The sequence below is a fragment of the Aulostomus chinensis genome, chromosome 15 (assembly GCF_037954235.1).
Source record: "Aulostomus chinensis isolate RoL2024-O1b breed Wild chromosome 15, RoL_Achi_v1.0, whole genome shotgun sequence".
Lineage (NCBI taxonomy): Eukaryota > Metazoa > Chordata > Actinopteri > Syngnathiformes > Aulostomidae > Aulostomus > Aulostomus chinensis.
The window spans coordinates 9240061-9257500 of NC_141334.1; the positions used below are offsets into that span (position 1 = coordinate 9240061).

Consider the following 17440-nt stretch of genomic DNA (forward strand, 5'->3'; position numbering starts at 1 on the left):
GATATTTTTAGACCTATTCTTTTGTCAGTAGACCTATCTAATTTATAAAAGGAACAACTGACACTAGAACACAAAACCACCCAAGTCAAAATAGAAATGTCGTGTTTTCCTGTATTATTTATGCATGAATCTTTTAATATTTAAAATGAACTGTCCAACACATTTACACACTGATCGATCCAAATATCGTTCGCGTTTCCCTCCACCTAAACTTTCTTAAATCCTGTCACCGTCCCCATGAGCAGCAAACCGGAGGAGCCTATGAAAGAGTCGTATTATTCTCCATAATCAAGGTCAAGAGCGTTTTTCAATAACCTTTGGGAATTCAACCCTGGATGGGCGCCAGTTCACCCTGTCAATCATCTCTTCAGCCAGATGAATAATACAAAAGTTGTTGACCTTTTGCACCTTTAACACACCGAACACACTGTCGCCTTTTTTGACTCATCTATTAATATTTTGTGTAATATTTGTTTGGATCCCCTCTCTGCGGTGTGATAAATGGTTTCAAATAACAGATGGTGCCAGCGGGGGAGACAAAGCAGGCAAATCTGGTAGCAATTATCTTCAATTATGTTCATTGTTATTTTCAGCTAATTATTGTTATTGTCACTTTTGTTTGTGCGTCTTGCGGCGCTAGTGTGCAATGAGCAGGCCCGAGGAAGACAATGGGGAACAGGAATATGTTTTCATGATGAAATGTGGCTTTCTAATTGGTCCAAATAAAAAACGGAGACGTGAAACTGCGTTTCGTATCAATCCCCCCCCCCCCCCCATGTCCGCTGCTAGAACGAGTTTAATGTGCTTAGGACCCCTTAAATTTCTCCAAAATATACATTCTTTTCAAACATTTATATGTATGATTGTTTCTAAACATAGCCTGCATTGCAGCGCTGATCACTTTGTTTTTCCATATTTGAACTCCAGGTCTGGAGGCAAATGATCTTTTGAAAAATTATTTTCATAATGTAAAAATCAAAAGCGCTGTAAAATAACATTATTTTAGTGTTGTCTGTTGTGTAATTCTTTAAACAATAACGTGTCTTAGTCCATGTTTGACTCTAAAAATCTTCCAAGACAAATGAATGTCCACATTTCCAAGTTATTCTAACCAGCAGCGGGTCCCCTCTCCGGGCGGAGCAGCGGAGCTGTGGAGCAGCTGGATGGGACCGACCTGCCTCCGTTCCTGCCTTTGTTTGGGGGCGTCTCCTCTCCTCCTGGCCCGTCCTGTCCCCTCCCCTTCTCTCCTCCGGTCCCCTCCCCTCTTCTCCTTTACCATCCAAGCTCCCTCTCTCCCCCCGCGGCGGGAGAAGCCCGTGTTTGGTTCTCACAGAAAGAGAGAGTCCTCTGGGAAGAGCCACAAAGCGTTTTCCTCAGAGGGAGAGCGAGCGCAGAGGCGAGAGGAGTCATCGCTGCTCTGGACGCGTCCCGGACCACTACTGGCGTTGGAGGAGAAGAAGAGAGAGCAAAGAGCGAAAAGAGGAAGAAAGAAGTGTCAGATAATGATGACATCTGATCCGGGTGAGAGTTGATCTCTTCTCTCTCTGACAGCTCCAACTGTGCATCTCCAAGCGCGCACCGGGAGTGACTTTTGAACACCTTTTGGGTCAGTCTCCTTGCGGTCGTCCTTTTGGTGATTTAACTCGAGTTTGGACATTTTGGATCCTACAATTTCGTTATGTGCACCCCTCCTCTTTAGCCCCCAGCCCATCTCGAGGACTAGAATAAGAGGGACTAGGAGTCTGCTGCTTGGTTTCCAGCGAAGCGCAGCAGCAGGAGCAGCAGCGAAGAGCGCACCCACGTTGCTCCTCTTGAACCAGAGTGAAGGATCTACAGGAGAACAAGTGCACAACCAGGCGGGGAGGTAACCAGCTACACGGAGATTTGTTCATGTTTGGGATCCAAGAGAGCATCCAGAGAAGCGGCAGCAGCCTGAAGGAGGAGCCGCTGGGAGGCATGAACGCTGTCCGGAGCTGGATGCAGGGGGGCGGCGTGCTGGACGCCAACACGGCCGCCCAAAGGTGAGCTTTTCCCGCGTGGAGAAAGACTTGCCAGTACCACCCTTCGTTACAAGAAACCCCCAAAATACACAAAAAAAAACAACCCCAAAAAAAACCCCAAAACAACAACAAAAAACAACACGTTATTGTTGCCCTGTCGGGAGACTCGTCTGTGCAGGAAACGAGGCTGCTTTGAAGAAGCAGAAGAAAATGAAGCTTCCCGGAGGAGGAAATTCAGATGTAACTGCTGCCCGGACGATTGGGGAAATTAAGACGCGTAATTATTACCCGTCGCATTTTCTTAATAAGATTCTCAAACGACGCATACGCAGTACGTGGAAACGTTTTTGTGCCACAGTTATTTTGCGCACAAGTTCAATTTTCAGCCGATTTTGGTGTTTAGTTACGCAAAAGGGACCAAATGAGAAAATGTGGACGAATGCTGGAGGTTTAGATTTTTTTTTTTTAAAAGGAAATGTCTTCTAAATATAAACAGAAAGTTGTTCCGATGGGGCTATTTCTCCTCCCGTTGAGGTGGTGTGTCACGTCCCCCCACTGTTACTGCACAAATCTAATATTATATTTTCAGAATATTGTGGGTTTACTAACTTTCCATAAAATCACCTCTAGAAAAACAGAGCTTAGTAAACATCTTTCAGACAAAAGGTTAGTCAAATCAAGCCAAAGGCCCCTCATTCATTAAAAAAATTATTACCCATCTTTACTAAGTCAGAATTATTATAGCTCCATGATAACACCGACTCCTCCACGCCTGTGTGTCCACAGTGGGGTGGGTCTGGCCCGGGCTCACTTTGAGAAGCAGCCGCCCTCCAATCTGCGGAAGTCCAACTTCTTCCACTTCGTCCTGGCTCTGTATGACCGGCAGGGTCAGCCTGTGGAGATCGAGAGGACCAACTTTGTGGACTTCATTGAAAAAGAGAAGGTTGGTGCTCGGACTGGTTTAGATTCAATATCTAATCTTGTATCCAATGACATTAAAAAAGATGACCTTTTTAAAGGCCTTAACCATCTCTGAAATATTTTATTTTGGGTGACTAATTACAATGACATCCAAACTATTTTTATCATTATTATTTTTATTATTATTATTTTGTATTATTATTACTACATTTTAAGCTGCATATAGACTGTAATGAGAGAAGCCTTCCAGCCATTTTTGCATTCGTCAAATAATAAAATCCCTCTGGAGATTGAAATTATTTAAAATTTACAACTGGATTCAACACAACCACTTGTTCTATGTAAACAACGGCGGGCCTACCTTTCAATTAAGACGCCGTTTAAGTTGCAGGAAATGTACTGGGACAATAGTGTTGTATTACTTTTGCTCTCCAAACATAATTAGAGAGGAATTAAAACGCCACAATAACAGCATGATTGCATGTGGTGAAATTACAGGGCTGCTCTGCTTTCATGCGTGAACATAAATCATTTATTTAACGCATGGCTGCTGTTAGCTCAATAACTTAGACGTGTTTAACAAACCAACATGTGACAATAATGGCGATTTAAATTTTATTTTTTTAAAGATTTTTGTTAAAATGTCAAAGATTCAGCTCAGTGTTTATTGTGTGTATTAAGGAGACAACCGGAGAAAAGACCAATAACGGGATTCATTACCGGCTGCAGCTCCTTTACAGTAACGGTGAGTAACGTCACACACTGAGTAATTGTTCTAAGTCAGCTGGGTTGGTTGTCTCCTCCTGAGAACAAACACACAGCTGATGTATTTTTAGTTTTAAAAATAGAAGAGTAAGTTGAAGGGCCAACAGGCTGCTAGAACCTGTTTGAGTCACTGACCCTCTCTGATAAACGTCACTAATTCAGGACCCTTTGAATCTGCTCCAGGCGTCATCACTGTCACTGTCATTGCCTCTAATTTATTTGATCCATTCTGAAGTTTGACCGTCTGAGTCCCTGATTACAGTCAGTGTGGCTGCATCAGCTCACCTGCATCCCCACGTGGGCATCGTAGGCGCAATGTAGGCTGTGGGATGATGGCTTTAATATATATTCATAGTATGTACAGTCTGTTACCAGAATATCGACTGTGTGGTGGAGAGATGCAGGCATTGATGTCCAGTGGTGTTTGAGTCTCAGCTTCTAACAGGAGGTCGAGGGTGCGGGAGACATGTTCAACATTTTGAGTCAATTTTGTGATTTTTTTTTTTCTTTTTCTTTCGATGAAATACACTCACTCAGAAGTTGAGTCCCATTCATTACAGTGGTGTGAACTGAGGAACAGCCAGCTCGTCTGTATCAGGTTGCATGTGTGAGCCGTTGAACAAAAGACAGACTTGCTTTTAGAGTAAAGTTATTTAATTATGTATTTAAAAAAATCAATATATTTTATAGAAACATATAATTTTATTAATAATCTCTTAAAAGGAACTCCCGACTAGCGTGTTGGGAATGACCTTTGCTTTATTAGATTTGCTGAATATGAAATTATTCATTATTGTTGCAGTTATGTGTGTTGTACTTGTAAAAGACGGTGTACAGTTTATGAATTCTCTCTTCTCCTGCAACCCAACAGGCATCAGAACAGAGCAAGACTTTTATGTTCGACTCATAGACTCCATGACTAAACAGGTAAACACACACACACACACACACACAGAGCGATCTGTCACCTCTCTTGTTACCTCTCAGACAATGAGCTGCTCCACTGATCCACCTGTACTCTGCCGCCTGCTTCTATTTACACACACAAAAGTGAGAGCTCATGTATATGTGTGTGTGTGTGTGGTTCTGTGGGTGGATGTTTCTACTGTGTGTGTGTGGTGGGTGGGGGCACACATGGCTCCAGGCGTTTTTGCCTGTACTTCTCTCACTGTGATTAGAGCGAGGAGGCGCTGAGCGGGTGTTGAGGAACAGCAGCGCGATTCTGCTGCTCACAATCACAAGTGGAGTGATATATAACGGCACCTCTGGGATTTGGCATGCCGAGCAGCAAGCACTTTCTGATCAGATCCAATTTTTCTGTTAATGTTTGTATTTTTGTTTATATGTATGTTTACGGGAGAGCAAAAGTGAGGAGCAGAGAGAGAGGGAGAGAGAAGAGCACAGATTGAAGATAGTTTAGGCGTTTGTCTTCATCATCTGGATGGATGAAGGATTCTTTGGATTTTGCACAAAAAGTCAGAGATTTCTGTGGTATAAAGAGCTGTATGTGTGTGTAGGAGTGTGTGGCAAGGTTCATGGAATACTGTAGAGTGTCACATTGCCGCTCTGCACTGCATGCTGTGTCTGTGTGTCTGTGTGTGTCTGGCAGGCCTGAGGTATCACACTGTTTGCTAATAACACTGTTTAGCTTAAGTCTGGTGAGGTAACAGGCCGACGCGCACACACACACACACACACACACACACACGCACGCAAATTGAACAGCCGATTTATTGTGTGCTGCACGTGTGTGTGTTGCACCTGTGCGTTTTGCACCTGTGTGTGAGTGTTCCATTCCGAGCAAATCAATGGCACAATCTAAGATCCGAAACAATACCATGTGGTTTGTGATGTCACAGCGAATGTCTTTCTTAAAAGATCAGCAGGAGTCAACACACCAGTGATGTTGGTAAACATGGCCATTAAAACAGGAAGTAGAGAACCTGACTTAGTCCTATTGACATTTTTGATGATTAATTACCAAGAAATCCAAACAAACTAAATGATCTCTACGTTGAGTAGTTCAGTGATCACATTCCACTGACATAAGAAGCATCAATTAAACAGTTTTCTTTACAGCAGACCAAGGCCGAGACCTGCAATTATCACCGTTAAATGATTAATTATTTAGTCCTCAAAGTGTCATGAAAATTTAAAAAATGCTTATTACAGTTTTCCAAACCTGACCTTGTAAAATGGCTTTTTTTTCATCCATCCAACAATCCAAAACCCGAAGGCTCTTCATTTTTTTGTCATGAATTACAAAAAAGGCAGCAAATCCTGATATTTAAGAGTCTGGAATCAGCAAATATTGGATGTTCTTTCTTGGAAAAAAAAGAGAGACTCATATGATGACTCAATTATCAAAATAATTGATTTACACACACTGATGGGTTAACCTTGACTCTCTGTGATTAGCCGAGTGTCACAGCTATGAGAATTGTCATACGGGACTAAAACTTAACGACGACCCCAAAAGAAAAGAGAGTCAACGACTGGGACGAGATTAGATGCATTTGTGTTTGCATCTCATAATATGGGGACAAACTGTGCAGTATTCTAATTAGAATGTAAACTCCTGGAATGTGTGGACAGCTGGATGCACTTGACATGGTCAATGTGCAGTTTTGTTGACCAGCAGCGTTCATCTCCTCCGTTTTCATGCCTGTGTTGTGTCCTGTAAGAGCAGATAACTGGAGAAGGAAAGGGCCTCCCACTACTCAGCAAGCAAGGCGTGGCATCGCTTGATCAAGAGAATAAAACGCCTGTCACACTGCGGCCCTGTCGGATCACTTGCTCACTAGTCGACCTGACACTAACGCAGGAGGAAGTGTGTTCCCCTGCTTAACGCCACCTTGTTTACATGCCACGCATGTCACCCGACTTCAAAGGTGGAGGAGAGAGCGGCAGAGATGTTGTTTGAAAGGCCTGGGGAAATAGGGAGGAGGAGACAGGCGGCAAAAGCAGATGAAAGAGAGGAGAAGAGCAGGCGAAGTGATGAAGATGCAGAGACGAGTGAAGGCCCTGACGGTAGAGGAAGTTACACACTTTCACAAATGGCTGTTTGTTTCACGCTCAGAGTTTCTGATGGCTGAGGTTGTGGAGCAGGACAGAACAAGCATTATCAGAAACCTTACACCTACGTTTTTACACAATCATCTACAGAGCTCACAGCTTGTAAAGCCAGTTGATGGCAAGAGTTATTAGATTATTAGAAACAGATGAGTCAACATGAGGACAGCAAGGATCGCGAGGTTGAATAGTGACCTGCTAACGCTTGACCGGGATCAGGAAGTGTGATTAAAGAGCGACGAATTCCTCTAGATTTTGTGATTTGTTACAATTTTCTGCAGAGCTAATAACAGATGCAGCAGTTTGAAGGAGCACATGCAAAGATTTACTGACCTCCTCTGTGATTTTGGAGGAAAGCTCAGTTACATCCATCCTAATTCTGTTCATAAAAATAAATACATGGTGCAAGGTGTTTGTAAGAGAGAGAGAGAGAGAGAGAACAAATAGAGTATAAAATAGAGGTTGAGGTTACATTGAATTATGTTTGTTCAGGGCACAGAACACGTGTTTAGAGAAAGTTTCCTGGCCCGCTCTGCCACAATAAGCAGGTCAAGATGGCTTAAGAAATACATTTCACTGTCAAATTCTGTCTCTTCTATCTTTTCCTACGCTCTCAGATTTGACTCCATAATTGAGGGAAAATATTGCAGTTCAAATGTTGATGGCGTGGGATAAGAGAAACATGCTGGATCAAACTCAGCGGTGCACTAACAGGAGCCTCTTGGCTTTGGCTGAGGTCAGTTGAAAGGTTTGGGTCTGGATGCCTGTTTATCTTGCTTTCTGGATAGATGAATTTGCTTCCCTTTTGGCTCAGATCAGCTCCAACTCTGCCAAGCACGTCTGTCATCATGTACAATTAAATATTAGCTCTACACTGACTCTGTCTACCTGTTGCATTTACTGCAGGGGGCTTATTAAACACACTCACATCTGTGCACAACCCAGTGGTTTCATATGACTAAAAGCCTTGAAGGCTCCAGGTTCATGTGGTTCATGGAGCTGATACATTTTCCAGGAAGTTTTCAACAGGAATATATGCATAAAAACTGTAACTGACAAGGGCCCAGAGCTCTGGAGCAAATGGAGGCTCCAAACTTGCAGAAACACTCAAGGGCCCCGGAGACAGCTGGCTAGCAGCGGGACATGCAGGAGACTTGATGTTGCTACTCTGCATTAACACTGCAGAGCTCTTTTCTGGCCAAGTGGGCTAAGTGACTCAGACCATGTCGGTCACCCATATGTAGGCTGCTCACCCCGGGGCGCCTCATGGGACAGTCCAGGCTCACACCAGCATGACACCAAGCTGGCCACCAACGTCAATATACCAACAGGGCTTGAATGTAGGTTGTGACATGAATTGATTTATTTTATTTTATTATTTTAATGACAATGCCTGATCGGCCTGACAGAGAACCCTGATGACCTCTGATTCTGATATTTAGTTACTTTGAAATAGAAAGTCAATCCAACATCTTCCAAACTGAAGGTATTAGTTCTAGCATCCTCACAGTGTGGAATTTTAAGATCTTTTCACAATTATTTTGATTGATTTTATTCAAGTCTGTTTTAGCCCCACTGACCACATGATTCAACCTTATAATCGGGCCCAAAAAACAAATAAAAAAACGCAATACATAGAATGACATACAGTACAATAACATATAAATAATTTGTACGTCCTACGTACAAACATAATTACAATTTCAGTTTTGAGCCCGGTGTTGGAGTTTTACTTCAGACCAGTGTTGGATTTTCCTTTTAACCTTATTTTCATTTTCAGCTTAAATGTAACATCTATCTGAGGCCAGATCAAAAATCCCTCTGATGTTAAACTGACATCCAGTTCTGGAATGTAAAGGGAATATTTTCTCTATTTAATCTTTAAAAATGGCTCCTATCATCAGCTAACCTCATCATTTGTCTAGTTTTTGAACCAAACTTTTTTTGAAACAGAGAAAGGTGACACAAAAATGCATCATCGGAGGAAATTGAATGGAAATCCTGAAGTCTTGTGGGTTTTTGGAGATTTTAGATCTTCATGAATGTCATTGAGGATTGATACTATAATATATTTAGAGGTCAGTAGGATTAGGAGTGGGGCGGCACAGTGGTGCAGTGGTTGGCACTGTCACCTCACACTTTGTGTTGCCTCTCCAGGCTCCAGCACGGGATCTTTCTGTGTGGAGTCTCCATGTTCTCCCTGTTCCTGTGTGGGTTCTCTCTGGTACTCCAGCTTCCTCCCACATCAAGACATCAAGAGGGGACGAGGCTGATTGATACTCTAAATTGACTGTAGGTGTGACTGTGAGTGTGAATGGTTGTCTGTCTCTATGTGTTGGCCCTGTGATGGACTGGTGACCCGTCCAGGGTGAACCCTGCCTCTCAGCTGAAGGATGCTGGGATAGGCTCCAGCCCCCCCACGACGCTTAACAGGATAAGTAGAAGAAAATGGATTGATGGAAGAATTAAGGTTGCATGACTTATGAACACGTATGACCACTGTTATACCCAACTGCATGTTTCTGGTATGTTTTCCAGGCTGATCAGAGATTTGGGCTTCTGCTCTGTCACATGATTAATTGTGTGAATTGTATACGCGTGTGCAGTTTCTAATCAAACTTAGATATTCTCAGAGAAAAAGTAAGCCATGGTGAGTTTACAGAGGCAGGACGTGTGTTTTTACTGATTGACGGTTTAGTGATGTGACTCTTCCTTTGAGTTTAAATCAGAAGGAGAATCACTGTGTAACTGAGCAGGTGAAGCTTTTCATGAGCCCTTTAATGAGAGAGCAGAAACATTCAGATTCACCTTAGCAGCATGTGAGCAAACCCAGTCGTTATTTTCTGGATTTGCTGAAACAACATGTGTGAACAAAGTGTGTGCGTGTGCGTGTGTGTGTGTGTGTTTGTTTGCGTGAGGGTGATACAAGTCCTGCGCAGAGACAATTGATGTGGGTGTGTTTGTGTGAAGTTGAGATGGTACTGGTGAACTCCATGTTCTTTGAGGTGCAGAGGGAACTAACCTAACACCTACCAAGTTTGATCCTGTCACACACACACACACCACAACTACATTATTTGGAGAAATTGTAGTTTGACATCATTTGTTGTGTGTTTACAAGTTGAAATCATAAAAAAGTTATATGAAGTCTGATGTACTATTTAGAAAATACTATAGAAGATGTTTTGAGCTCCATTCAAACACACATCAACACCCACTACCACCTAGAATCATTAGCTCTCTGACAGTGTAATCAAAAGCTAAATGAAGCAGAAACTCATGAAGCAGAATTTGTGTCGGCGTTGTTTTGGATTGAACTGTCAGGTAACAAAGCGGCCAGTGAGTGGGTGATAGCACACTTCCGTTCATGGTATAATCACAAAACCACTACAAGTGAGACTCGTCTTAAAAACTTAGAGCATCTGAAATCACTGGCTGAAATCTCTCCTCACTTTCACTATTTCACCAGATGAGGAAGGTTAAAAAATGCCAGCAGATCCCTCACATAATGAATTGAATCTCCTTCCGTCGGTCAGATGATACAGGAGTGTTTGCTCTTCATTAGGAGTTTACTTTCCTCTATATTTTTGTATCCTGTGTCATAACTATTTATTCTGTATCTCACGTGCATTGTATTTGATTTTCTGTAGACTGGTTCTTCCGTCATGTAAAAGAATGAATCAGGAACAATTCCTTTTTAAATTCCAATTTATTGTTGGCAAGGAAATGACTTATTGAACTTGAATTCATGATTTCTGACGTCACGTATGTACATTAGCTGTGACGTGTGAGAAGACTTGAAATCCACATTTCATGAATTTAAACTGCTGACGATATGTTTTCTTTTCTCTTCTCTGTTTCTCTTTGTAGGCGATTGTGTACGAAGGCCAAGACAAGAACCCAGAAATGTGCAGAGTGCTGCTGACACATGAAATCATGTGCAGGTAAGAGCAAGTGCATCACATCTCCTCATCCTCTTCTCTCCTCTCCTCCCTTCATCCTCTCCTCCTCCAGTTGTCACCAATCACCTCTATGTACTCACTACATTCCTTATTTGGTCACCCTCATTAACCCCCCCACACATACGCACTCACACTTGCACGCACACACACACGCGCGCGCGCACACACACACACACACACACGTCAGTTGAGGAAGATGGGTTTTAGCTATCAGAGTTGTTGCTTTAATTATAATCTAAAGATTAATTTCTTCAGAAGTAGGTTGGGAGGAAAGACTTCTATTTATAGAGGCGTTTTACCAACCCATCCTATACAATAGAAAATGTGTGCGTGTGGATTCATGCGTTGTGTGTATGTGTGTGTGTGTGTGTGTGTGTGTGTGTGTGCGATGCCTGGTTAATTAGGACACAGAGAAACTCATTAGTCAATCTGAACCCTCCTGTTGTTTCTTGGCTAACAAATGGGCCCTCCTCTACAATCTGACTATAAAATATAGGCAGGGAACAGCTCTCACACACACAAACACACAGACACACAAAGAGGCATGCATATTTGTGCTCACTCTATGCACACAGTTGTAAAAATTCAAATTTAGCACATGAATTAAGTTGTTCTTATTCCCCGACCTTGTCCCTGAGCAACTTTAACTGTAGCAATATAAATTGGGAGCTATCTATATGCACAAGCAGGGATTTTAGCTGTAAAATCAGGCACAGTAATATTTTATTCTATTGCTTGCTGAATATTCCTGCAGACGGTCATGGAAAAGTCTGATCTTATTTACAAGGAATCTGAAATAAACTGTATGTGGCAGCCTATTTTCTCATGAATTATTGTTGTCCATCATGTGAGTTTGAATTGAGGACCTAAATAAACAGTATACATGAGGAAGAGCCCCCTACTCTGTTTCGCCCTGCAGGAAGAGTCAAACATTTTCTCACTGTGCAGCAGATATTTCTGTTTTTCTGCAGCGAGCGTCTTCAGCAGCCACTCGGGTCAAAGTTACGGCTGTTTCCTCGTGTTCTCACATGCTGATTCTGCAGCAGGGGCCTCAAACACACACAACACACAACATAACATACACACACAAAGAGCTTGGGGCGTCCATTAATCAGCGTGGTTCATTGTCATGATGGTGCTATTAGCCATATGCTCCCAACCCGTTGGCCACCACATAGCCCCAACTTGGAGCCTGCTTGGAGCTTTTGCACGGAGAGAAGAAATGTATTAAAGTGAACAGATTACAGGCTGCATATCTTCAGTTTAGGAAAATGTTATTTTAGTTCAAGTTTAGTTTGTGTGAAGCTCATCAAGGCTTAATCGTGAGAATCGCTGGGTAGAAATATTTGATTTGTGGCAATTGATCAAGATCACTTTCTCATGGAAAAATGCTTCATGTGTCATTGGGGAATGAAACTTATGATACTCCAAAAAAAAGTCCTGTTTTATTTCTCATGAAATGAAAATAAACACAAATTTTGAACAAATATAGATGAATAAATAAAGAAATCCCTCCTAGACTTGATTGTCAGCGTGCACAATAAGTCTTCCAGATATCGGAGAAGCTGGAAATTTTTTTTTTCACTCCATAAATGAGGCAAATGATTAATTAATTGAAATCAAAACTGTCCGCAGTTAATTTTCTGTTTCAGCACAACGTACCTTCTTCCAACCCAAGCTGCTCTTCAGACCTTTTCATAGGTGGACTGCCATCTTCAAATCATGCTATATTGTTTACAAGTGTGTGCACACTTTTGTGTGTGTGTGTGAAGAAGGAGGGGGATGCAGGAGGAGAGCCGATGATTAGATCACCGGGATCTAGTGCAATAAGTGCTACATTACCCCCTTCCCACCCCTCTTTTCCTTCCTCACCGCCCCTCCATTTATAACCTCTTCCACTCTGGTGGCTTCTCCTCCTCCTCAACTGTCCTCCTTTAATCTTCTCTCCTCATCTAACAACCTTCCCTACATGCCATCCTCTTTTTCCCCTGCTCCCAATTTTCCCATTCCCTTATCTCCCATGTTCCTCTTTGCAAACCTCATGCTGGTGCTCCTCTGCTCCGGCGGGACTGCGTAGCGACCCAGTTCATAAGGCAGCAGAGAGAAAACGAGTGAGTGAGCGAGCAGAAAGAGAGGCAGAGATAGTGTAGACAATGTGTAAGGTGTAACGTATCAGCCTCTTTCTTTCCACCTCTCCCATCTGTGACAGTGGAAACCTGAGACGTCACCCCTTCCTCTTCTTGCCACCCCTCCCCTCACCCTCTTGTTTTAGCTTTCTCTCCCACGCTCACCCTTTTAGTCTTTACACTACCCCCCCCCCCCCCCGCTCCATCCTGGCCTCTTCATTTTATTCAAAGGTGAAGCGCACAAGTCAGTCTTTCTGACAGACTTGAATGTGTGTGTGTATCACACTTTCTCCTCATTTGACAGTGCATTCAAGTGCAAGTGGGAAAGCTCAGTTTTTGGAAAGGTTCAGCTTTCCTGTTAAGAGCGTTCACATCAGGACGAGGCCCCAGAAAATCTGCTCTGTTTCTTCCATGATTAAGAAAAGTGAAAAACAAACTCCTGGCCCATTTCAATGAACGGACATTTCAACTGAGTTCCATCAGTTGCAGTGTTGACAGTTTGGTAATGTTTTCTGGCTAACCAGAAGCCTAACATGACATTACCTTCACAAAAAAAGCAACATGATGAAATGAAATTTGAATCATATTCAAAATAAAAACTTATTTTAGGCTCAGCAAATGCTGCCATGTGGAGTGATGTCATACCTACTTCCTGGAGTTCTCAGAAATTGTCCACTTTCACATAGTAGGAGATTCCAACTTCGACTGGTGTTCAGTGTGTTCTCCCATTTCAGAGACTGGAACTCTCCAGTCTCTGTGCCTCAAGCATCTACAGCCCTCTCAGTCCCCCAATCCAACTGTTCTGGATAATCATTAATGAACTGTGAATCCGATATTCCTGATCCGCTATCTTAATAAGACTGCACCTGCCTGTTTTTGTAATAATAACGATGAAGCTGACCTATCCTAACAGGTGCTGCCAATCTAACAGATTTAGAGAACTCAAAGAATCCTGAGAGAGACTTTAAATGATTAAAATCACCTGCGAGTGGTTGTAGTTGTCTGTGAAAATCAAAGCAGAAATGCGACGCAATATCCTTTAAAGATGTTTGACATACAACATGTGTCGAGGACATGCAGATAAAATGTTACACATGTGCTTTCGGATACATTTTTAATTCTTAACAGCCAAAACATTTTCTTGCTTTTACCTTGTGAAATTACATTCATCTGTCATGTAGGATGATATTTACTGTCTCCTCTCTGCTAAAAATGTTACACATGGAGGTCTTAGTGGTTGCGTCACGTGTGATCATAGTTGCCTGGGTCAGTCATGCTACCTCTGGTCTGGCCGCGTTCCCTTACAGATATAAATGTTGGTTTTCATGCGGAACAACGCGGAAACTTTTGAGTGATTTTTGTCTTTTCACAAGTGGCTGCTTATCATTGGAGAAGTTCTTGGCAAAGAGAGTTCGGGATCTGGGCTGCATGAAAACAAGTGGAAAGAACCAGCTAGATGTGTATCAGTCCTTGCCCGTGAAAACAGTGCAGTGCCAAGGAAACTAGAGAACCTCAGAAATGTATATTGATTGACGACCAGAGCTACAATACACACACTAAAACTGCTTTGTAATCAGCTGGAGCTCCAACCAGGGAGGTCTTAATCCAGCTGGGTCTCTTCCAGGATCAGTCATCAGTTCCTCACAATGGACACACGTTATGAATTAAAGTTAAGCTGAAATGAAAAGTCTTGTTTGACCATTTAGTTTCAGAGTTACATTACTGCTTATTCAACAATATCCACCAGAGAAAGTGACAAAACATCAATTTCTTCATATTTTAATATAAAAAAAAATAATTTTTCCTTCCTGTAAAGCCAAATGTAATACTTGCTCACACAAGCATGCACCAACCACTTCCATAATGTCATGACATCCATCTGTCAAGCAATCGTAACTTTTACCAGCAATCATACTGGTCTACAAGCTAGCAAAACCCGTAAGTTGTTGTGTCTTTGGCTGTTGGCCACCTCAAACCCTGTTCGCTGTCTCCAAAATACTGTGGTTTTGGACCCACTGGCTCCAATTTATTCATGTTTAGGAAAGTGGGATGTGTGACAGCTCCAGATTATGAGTTAGGCATTTTACAGAAGATCGCTTCAGCGAAGACATGAAGCACAGGATGGGCCTCGTCCTTCTCCCTGATGGGTTCTGCAGTGAACGGTCTGGGGCTAGGGGCTGGACGATTTTGATTAGAAAAAACAAACAAACATAAAATTTTGATTACTTTTGACTAATACTGCAGTTACAATATGATTTTCAAATAAGAACTCTCATTCTTTTCATGTTTTTATTGAAAAAAACCCTTTGAAATGATAATGATGTGATTTATGGGAATCTGTGCCAACAAAGTGGTTCCCCTAAATCTGTGGAATCGAATTTTCAGGCAGGGATCTCTCTGCGGAACCGCAGACATTTTTTTGAAAATATTGCACCTCCTGCGATTTGGATATTGTGCTGTATTGCAGTTTTGATAAAGACTTGATATAATGTGCACCCCTAGTTGTAGTGGTTACTTTTAGGTGGGATTCGCCCACGTGTCAACGTGTCAATCAAAGTCCCCCCAGTGTTTCCCGCCCTTCCCTTGTGTATACGTCACAACACAACAGTTAGACACTCTGAAAATCCCATTTCAGCTGGAATCTAAGGTGTACTGTAGCAGGATCTTGCTCCACACATCTCCCCAAGACTTCCTAAAAAGATTATTGCTTTCAGTTCCTGCCATACACTGTCTTTCTCTCTCCTACAAATCTATTTTTAATCTGTGCTGTCAGGGTAGTAAAACTCCTGTTGGCCCTTTTTTAGACAGTTTTGATCAACTGCCGTGAACAGGGTGATTTGTTCAGTGCAAATAAAGCACATTTGCGATTGAGACGTGTAAGTCTGAACTCCCACATAATGTACTGTATGTTCCTGGAGCCTTTCCTAACTTTGTCTTCTCTTCTCTTAGTCGGTGCTGTGACAAGAAGAGCTGCGGAAACCGTAATGAGACACCCTCAGACCCTGTTATCATCGACAGGTACTGTGTCTCACTCTGTCTCTATCTTGTTCTCTCCTACACACACACACGCACACACACACATATTGGAAGATGACCTGTTCCAGTGAAGGTGTGGGAGAGGATGTTTGTGTGTTTCTATGATCTGCTGTCACTTTGTAGATAGAACCGCTGGTGTCTGATGGAAGACAGGCTGACAATATGAGCAGATGAGTGAAATAATTTTAGGCTCAAGTTATGCAGTTACAAGAGAAAAATCATGAGTCATCAGTGGCAGTAAAATGCTGAAAGTTTCAGGCATTAAAGGTCCGAAACACACAGTTGTGCACATCAGTAATTCGATCACGGACCTGTGCAGAGGGGACACAAATGCACATCAGCTGCTCAGATACTACCTAGATGCTGGCAGATTCTCACACACACCTTCGCAGTCTAGTGAACAAACAGTGCTCAGATGAGTGTGTTTTTCCGCCACGTAATGCAAGATACAAAGCTGTTTACTTGCAAGAGCTGTCGTTTTCACTGTCACTGTCTGTCTATCTGTCTATTTCTTTCTTCCCTCCTGTCTGTCTGTCGAGATGGCGGACTGAAGTTATCCCTCCCCTCCTCCCGCTACGTCTCTCCTGCAGCAGCACAGAAAAATGGGTCATGAGCAAAGAAAAAAGTGACAGAGAAGAACTGAAATGAGATCCTACCTCATTTTAATCTGATTTCTTCTTGGCAGTTGTTTTAACCCTCTGTGAGCAGGTTTTTCTGCTTGCACATCTGTGTGTTTTTGGCAGAGGAGTGTTGACACTCACCGCATCATCAAGACATTTTTATTTCTTAGCATAACCAGTTGAGGGTGAAATCACGATCTTGGGATAGAAAATATTATGTTTATCTGTTCCGATGACATTGTATCTGAATTGAGAACATGGCTATCATGTCTGCTAGCCTTTCTGTATCAATTTTCCGTAAAGATGTAATACCTGCTTCTCTAGGAGCAAATTACAATTCGAAGATGCGACAGCAGTGCATCTCTCTCAATATCATGGGAGAACAACGCTCATATCGCATGATAGTAAGATAATTACTCATTGCAAAATTCTCAGTCTATGTGTGATTTATGGGTTATGTTTTATGGGCGTAGTATCCATACACCACAGCCACATTCTTCTGTTATTGTCGGCTATTTCAGACATCTCAGTTTCATCTCATGATATATTTACCTGGAAGGTGTTTGTGTGTGTGTGTGTGTGTGTGTGTGTGTGTGTGTGTGTGTGTGTGTGTGTGTGTGTGTGTGTGTGTGTGTGTGTGTGTGTACCTGTGTGGAGATGTGAGTGGATGCTTGGGTTGGACCACAGGGAGAAAAGACGATCATCATCATCAGATGTGTTTTCATGGATTGTTTCGAGCTTCATTTTTGGAAGACTTATAGTGTGTGTGTGTGTGTGTGTGTGTGTGTGTGTGTGTGTGTGTGTGTGTGTGTGTGTGTGTGTGTGTGTGTGTGTGTGTGTGTGTACCTGTGTGGAGATGTGAGTGGATGCTTGGGTTGGACCACAGGGAGAAAAGACAGTCATCATCATCAGATGTGTTTTCATGGATTGTTTCGAGC

General features: G+C 42.5%; 1 protein-coding gene across 3 annotated transcripts in view; it reads left to right on the plus strand.

Moving 5' to 3' along the window:
- Nucleotides 1–1312: 1312 nt before the first annotated feature.
- LOC147248552 (transcription factor COE1) overlaps nucleotides 1313–17440 on the plus strand; it is an 87656-nt gene continuing 71528 nt past the window's right edge. For 2 of the 3 annotated variants that reach the window (XM_086226403.1, XM_086226402.1), the window contains exons 1-6: nucleotides 1313–2021; nucleotides 2787–2943; nucleotides 3603–3666; nucleotides 4558–4613; nucleotides 10629–10702; nucleotides 15796–15864. In XM_086226403.1, the coding sequence (XP_086082529.1) occupies nucleotides 1891–2021; nucleotides 2787–2943; nucleotides 3603–3666; nucleotides 4558–4613; nucleotides 10629–10702; nucleotides 15796–15864 (551 nt within the window). In that variant the 5' untranslated portion in view covers nucleotides 1313–1890. The remainder of the gene's footprint in view (nucleotides 2022–2786; nucleotides 2944–3602; nucleotides 3667–4557; nucleotides 4614–10628; nucleotides 10703–15795; nucleotides 15865–17440) is intronic. The other variant, XM_086226401.1, reaches the window with a different exon arrangement.